The sequence below is a fragment of the Triticum aestivum genome, chromosome 1B, assembly GCF_018294505.1.
Source record: "Triticum aestivum cultivar Chinese Spring chromosome 1B, IWGSC CS RefSeq v2.1, whole genome shotgun sequence".
Classification (NCBI taxonomy): domain Eukaryota; kingdom Viridiplantae; phylum Streptophyta; class Magnoliopsida; order Poales; family Poaceae; genus Triticum; species Triticum aestivum.
The window spans coordinates 18,929,723-18,936,818 of NC_057795.1; the positions used below are offsets into that span (position 1 = coordinate 18,929,723).

The following is a 7,096-nucleotide window of genomic DNA, read 5'->3' on the forward strand; positions in this document are numbered from 1 at the left end:
TCCAAGATCTTCACTGCTAAGTGAGTAAATGAAAAATTATGAGGAAGGAAGAAGATAAAAGAAAAATACTGAACATGGGAGAAAATAAATTGGACAGTGAATATAATGAAATAACCAGGTTCTGCTTCTACAACGCACAGCTAAAAGAAGAAAAAAAGCACACCAATTGTTCTATAGTAACAAAATGCACCAAGGAACAGGGGAGAAAACCATGGCAAAGCTCACTGAAATCCATCAGACTCTGTCTCAAAAAAAGGTAATGAGATGAATGAACCGATCTACTCCCTCTGTCTCATAATGTAAGACGTTTTTTGGCACTAGTGTAGTGTTAAAAAACATCTTATATTATGGGACGGAGGGAGTATAATTTTAGGGCACACTATTGTTGGATAGAATAGATAATAACAATGACCCTGTTTCATTAACAAAATAGTACCACATATCAGTTTAATATATACTGCCTGCTTACTGTTCATACTACCAAAGCCAAAAAGAATAGAGAATTTATCACCTCTATCGGACGGAATAGAGAAGTTCAAAATGCATCAAACATACTATATCCTTATTATAGTCATACCGGCATGATATACAGAGTATTGAATAACAAAGGAACATGCTGACAGTCGATGAAATTATGGACAGAACCATATTACCTCTGAACATTGATATGCCACAGAGTATGTTTAATTCAACGTTTAAAAATGCCGAGGCCCCTGATATTGATCTGGTTAAGCCAAGTTACAGGGTTAAACTCAACATGGTGCTGAATCGATCAAAACAAATAATTTGGAGCCCGGCCCTAAATTAATCAATGCCAGCATATACAAAACACTAACAGTCACAGTCACAGACTGCTACAACGTGATCCATGTAGCCATACAAGGCAGAAGGTCTAGAAGCTGCACAAATAATAACACAATTACATAAGCATATGTGATTCACAGATCACCCTATTCATCAAGTGGCTGGCATATAACATAGGAGTATTACCCATCAACAGTCAACAAAACACCTGTCTAGTACCCTGTTATGATTAACTAACCTCAAACTGGCTTCGGCAGGGACAAGCTGGTCAAGCACCTGTTGCTGCTCAGCGTTTTCAAATTCTTTCTCGAACCAGACAAAAGAGACACGCTCGCTGATTACTCTGAAACTTTGGTGTATCTGGTGGCTGAGAAAACATTTGCAACAGCTACGCCGAGAAATTGGTTGACTCCATTCCCTGTGAGGCCAAGCCATGGATGCTGGCAGCAGAAAAGGGACTTACACAGGTGCCACTACATGCCCGGCCGCCTGAATCTCTCCCGTAGGTGTTCTACTAGCAGACATACAACTTCAAAACAATTGCTGGTCCTACAGTTGAATTGTACTCTTTGCGTCATCCTGATGGCTTGTTCTCAACTGCCTTCCTATTTACATATGGAAATTGCACTTGTTGTACAAGCAGATAAACTCATGGCAAACAATAATTCAACCTTACCTTCTGAGGAGTTAAGTTCAGATATCATGTAAAACCATTCAACTGTAGCTCATTCTCCGCGAAACTGATACTTTGCGGGGAGCAATCTTATCTGTTCTCTGTATTTCCCTTTCCCTGAAAAGAGAGAGATCAGCAGCGAAACAGTTTTAGCTTCAAGTGAGTAGCTCTTTGCATCAACTTTAGACATAAGGAGGGAGGAAAGTGAACCTATTCCTTGGCTATTTTGGTTCACCACAAATCTACTTTCCACTGATTCATAGTGCATTCTTACATGTACAAGTGAGGTTTGTTCGGGATGTTTGATTATAACTTACAACTGTACTTTCTGAAAAAAAAAGATCAATGAATCTCCGAAAGCCGGAAAAAATCTGCTCCCAGAATAGACCAATTTATCATTTCAAAGAGTCCCAACATTCAGAGTACATCCATATGCTGCTACAGGGTGTGCTACTCCATTACAGCTGCGATTGCAAGATCTGAAATACAGTCATACATATTTTGTGCTAGGTACTCCTTCAGTTCAGCTATAGTGCAAAACTGAATGGAATTATGAGATGCAAATAGTACTATATGATTAGACAATTATGCCCAGGCACCAGCCAACTTATGGAATACAAGAATGGGTTCTCTTTCAGAAAAATAGTACTGGTATGATTTCAGGTCCAAGACTTTCACTGGCCACTGCCAAGGATGTTTAGGACGATATTGAATTCCTTCTATAGCTTACACCTACATGACCCAGGAAAACAGTTTATAACATTCTTACGATCGCGAAAACACACTAGCGTTCTTTCGTACGTACTACAAACCATGTTGCTTTACAAAAATTCAAAAATCAAAACCCTTATTTCGGGAAGAAGAAAAAGCATCATACGTATAAAAAATGCTACCAAAATATTTACTAAATTCTTTTTCAAAAAATAGTATTCATGCATAGACATATCTACCAAATGTGCAATGTTTCTTGGGGATCTTTCCATGCATGAGTCACACCTGTTTGTTCAGAGACAATATGATTCAGACCCAAGACAAACCATTTTTGGAGTGTTTCTCGAAGAATGGTTCTACTAAATTAGTACAAGAATTTCAGGTCCAAGACCTGTACTACTCAGTGAGTAAATGAAAAATTACGCGGAAGGAACAAGATAAAATAAAATGCTGAACTTCTGAGCTCTCGTAAGAAAATAAATTAGACAATGAATTAATGAAATAAACAGGTTTTGTTGTTCTATAACGTACAGCCAAAAGAAAAAAAGCGCACACCAATTGTTCTATAGTAACAAAATGTACCAAGGACGGGCGAAGCTCACCGAAATCCATATGAGATGAATGAACCGATCTATAATTTTATGGAACACTATTGCTGGATAAAATAGATAATAAAAAGGACCCTGTTTCACTAACAAAATAGTACCACATATCAGTTTATTACTGCCTGCTTTCTGTTCATACTACCAAAGCCAACAAGAATAGAAATTTATCAGCTTTATCCCAAGAAACAGAGAAGCTCAAAATGCACCAGCCGTATATCCTTATTATAGTCATACCGCCGTGATATACAGAGTACTAAATAAAAAAGGAACATGCTGACAGTCGATGAAAATTACGGGCAGAACCATATTACCTCTGGACATTGATCTGCGTCAGTTTGTGCAACAACAGAGAGTATTGATATTGTGATTCCTAGAGATAACACCAGCATGATCTAGTTAAGCCAAGTTACAGGGTTAAACTCAACATGGCGCTGTATCGATCAAAACAGAAAAATTGCAGACCAGCCCTCATATTAAATGCCAGCACATACAGACTACAACTGCATCCATAAAACATGTACATGGCAAAGAGAGAGCCCCAAAAATAACTAGACAAGCATGTATGATTCAGACTTCTGCATGCTTCACAAGTCACCCTAATCATCAATGCCAGCATATACAAAACACTAACAGTTACAGATTGCTACAACTAGATCCATGTAGCCATCTACAAGGCAAAAGGTCTAGAAGCTGCACAAATAATAACACAATTACATAAGCATATGTGATTCAGACTTTTGCATGCTGCCTCTTCACAGATCACCGTAATCATCAAGAGGATGGCATATAACATATTACACATCAACAGTCAATAAAACACCTCTCTAGTACCCTGTTATGATTAACTAACCTCAAACTGGTTCCAGCTGGGACAAGCTCAGCTCTTCAAATTCTTTCTCGAACCAGACAGAAGGGGCACACTCGCTGATTAATCTGACCATGCGTATCTGGCCGCTGAAAACAATTGCATCTTCAAGGGAGCCACCCAAAACCGACGGGAATTGGTTGACTCGATTCCGTGTGAGGCTAAGCCATGGATGGTGGAAGAAGCAAAGGCGCTTAGACGCCAGCCACTACATGCCCCGCCTGACAGTCTCCTGTAGTTGTTTGGCTAGCAGACTGTCCAGCTTCAAAAAAAAAAGTTTGCTGCTCCTTCTGTTTGAGTTTTGATTCAGTGTTGTTTTGGCAGCCCTAGTTCTGCCTTTTTATTGGTGGTGCAACTGAATTGTACTCTTTGCGTCATCCTGATGGCTTGTTCTAAACTGACTTCCTATTTACAAATAGAAAATGCATTTCTTGTACAAGCAGACGGACCCATGGCAAGCGATGCAAATTAAATTTCAGATATCATGTACCAACTATTCAACTGTGGCTGCTTCTTCCAGAAACTGATACTTTGTAGGAAGCAATTTGATGTGTTCTCTATATTTCCCTTTCCTTGAAAACAGAGAGATCAGCAGCGAAACAGTTTTAGCTTCAAGTGAGTAGCTCTTTGCATCAACTTTAGACATATAATTTCCAGCCTTGACTATCTCTCCTTTTTCCAGTAACCTTCTGATGATATGATTTAACAGGCAAGAGTTGGCAGTACAGCCGCTCTTCTCCATGGATAAGAAAAGATTGTCAGCTTCTTCCACTGAACCTTCTTTTATAAGATTTGTCATCATTACGGTGTAGGTAACAGCATTAGGAACCAAGCCATTGGCTGGCATAGCAGCAAACAAATCCTTAGCCTCTTGGTTTCTCTCGACCCTGTATAAGGCACCAATAATGATATTGACAATTGTAATATCAAATTTCACATTCATTGCGCTTAATTTCCGGAAAAGGGTGATCGCTTCGCTACTGCAGCTATTTCTACAAAGTCCACCAAGAATTATAGAGTATGTATCAATGCACACACTTACTCCAGATTCAACCATCTCATCAAACTTCTCTTTTGCAGCAACAGTTTGTCCAGCCAGAAATAATCCATCCAGTATGACGTTATAATTAAAAGTTGTAGGTTTAAGTCCCTTGTGCAGCATCTCTTTGAACAGAATAAGCCCGTCATCAATCCTTCTATTTTTGCAATAGCCATTAATAAGTATACCATACGTAAAGTTACAAGGTTCTAAACCATATGACACCATATCATCAAATACTTTCAATGCATCTGCCATCTTGCGGACTAGGCAGTATCCACCGATCAGCAAATTAAATATGATAACATTAGGCCTCATACCAATGTGCACTATCAAGTCAAGGATATCCCGTGCTTCTGTTACCCTTCCTTCTGTGCATAGGTTCTGCATGATTGAACTGAAGAACATAATATCAGGAGGAGGCATACCTTTCTTCATCATTTCAGTAACATATTCCTTTGCTTTCACCAAATCGCCATGTGTACAAAAACCCTGGATTAGGGGACGATAAACAGATGCGTCCGGTCGTACTCCTGTATCAATCATCTGATTAAACTTTATCACAGCATCATCCAACCTACCCTTCTTGCAAAATGCATGTATTACGGTTGAATATGTGACTGCATTTGGACTCACTCCTTGTTTCTGCATTTCATTGAAGATAAGCATAGCCTTATCAAGCTTCCCAGATTTAGCATATGCATTAATCAGTATGTTGAATATATGACAGTTAGGTAGAATGCAGTGTGTTGCCATGGAATTGAAGAGATTGATCATGTCAACTAGGCATCCTTCGGTGGCATACCCATGAAGGCGAATAGCATATGAAACGTTGTCAGGTTTCAGGCCCTTGATAGCCATGGTATCAAAAATTCCTGCAGCTTCTTTGCTTCTTCCATGTTTGCAAAGAAAGGTCATAAACATGTTGTAAGTATGCACATCTGCTGTAACCCTCCGACTTGTCATCTCTTTGAATACCCTAACTGCCTCCTTCCAGTGGCCTGAAGAGGAATATCCATGGATGAGGCTACTATACGTCACATTATCAGGTCCAACACCATCATCAATCATCTGACGAAGGACCACCTCTGCCTTGTCCATGGCTCTGGCCTTGCACAGCGCATCAATAACTGAGTTATATGTCACCACATTAGGCTTAACGCCCTGCTGCGCCATTTCATGGAACAGATTGCAGGCCTTGCTTACATGGCCTTCCTTAAAGAAGCCATGGATAACGGTGTTATACGCCACCACATTAGGAGTGCAGCCCAGCTCAGGCATCCTGTGAAGCAGCACGTCCAGAGCCTCATCCGCCCGCTTTGTGTGGCAAAGGCCCTTGAGGAGGGTGTTGAAGACGACTTGGTTTGCCTCCAGGCCCGTCTTGAGGAGACGGCCAAAGAAGGCGAGCACCAGATCTGTGCGGCAAGCGCGGCAGCAGCAGTCCATGAGGACGCCATAGGTGAAGACATTTGGCTGCGCCACCCGTCGTCCGACGTCTCGGGACAAACGGCCGAAGAGGGTGACTGCCAGGGCGGGGCCATCGCAGCAGGATGCGGACGCGGGCGCGCGGGCGAGGGCAGCCAGAAATTTATTCAAGGGACGCTCCTGGACAGGATTGCCCCGCCGCAGCAATTCGTCAAACAGGTGGTGTGCGTCCTCCGTAGTGAGCGTGCCAGAGCTCGCCCGCTGTGCCGCGGCGGCGAAGGCGGCGTGGGGATCCCAGATGCGTGAGGGATGAGAGGTGGAGGAGGAGTGGCGGGCGCAGAGTCGGAGGCGGAGGCGGAGGCGGGGTGGCGACATTGGCGTGGTGGAGGAGAAGCGGGGCATGGCCGGTGTGTAGGTCGCGAACTCAACTGGGAGCAGGACGACGGGGCTGTGCTTTTCCAAGTTGTACCAATGTGAATGTGCTAGGTGGCAACCTTCAGTTATCTTTTTTTTTAGGGTAGTTATCTTACTCCCTCCGTTCCTAAATAATTGTCTCTCTAGAGATTTCAACAAATGACTACATACGGAACAAAATGAGTGAATCTACACTCTAAAACATGTCTACATACATCCGTATGTTGTAGTTTATTTGAGATAGCTAGAAAGACAATTATTTAGGAACGGAGGGAGTATTATCTAGTACTCCCTCCGCTCGGAAATACTTGTCAGGGAGATTGATGTATCTAGATGTATTCTTGTTCTAGATGCATCCATTTTCATCAAATTCTTCGACAAGTATTTCCGGACGGAGGGAGTATGTAGTACTACTACTACTATTACTTACTTTTTGCAGGTAAAATTAAATTATGGTCTCATATGGCTATATTCATATCACATAATTTATCAGATTATAATTTTATTTAGACCAAGAATATAAATTTAGTTGTAAGCCCTAGAAATATACTAGGAAGCCA

General features: G+C 41.5%; 1 protein-coding gene across 1 annotated transcript; it reads right to left on the reverse strand.

Annotated features, from left to right (window-relative positions):
• Window positions 1–711: 711 nt before the first annotated feature.
• LOC123104344 (protein Rf1, mitochondrial) lies at window positions 712–6,573 on the reverse strand. The gene is made up of 3 exons (XM_044526176.1): window positions 3,644–6,573; window positions 3,105–3,185; window positions 712–1,594 (listed from the first exon to the last, which is right to left on the reverse strand). Exon 1 carries the CDS (start codon window positions 6,522–6,524, stop codon window positions 4,152–4,154), a length of 2,373 nt encoding a protein of 790 aa, XP_044382111.1. The 5' UTR covers window positions 6,525–6,573; the 3' UTR covers window positions 712–1,594; window positions 3,105–3,185; window positions 3,644–4,151.
• Window positions 6,574–7,096: the final 523 nt, after the last annotated feature.

Coding starts and splice junctions, on each gene's coding strand:
- LOC123104344 (XM_044526176.1), bottom strand. CDS start 6,524: ATGCCCCGCTTCTCCTCCACCACGCCAATGTCGCCACCCCGCCTCCGC.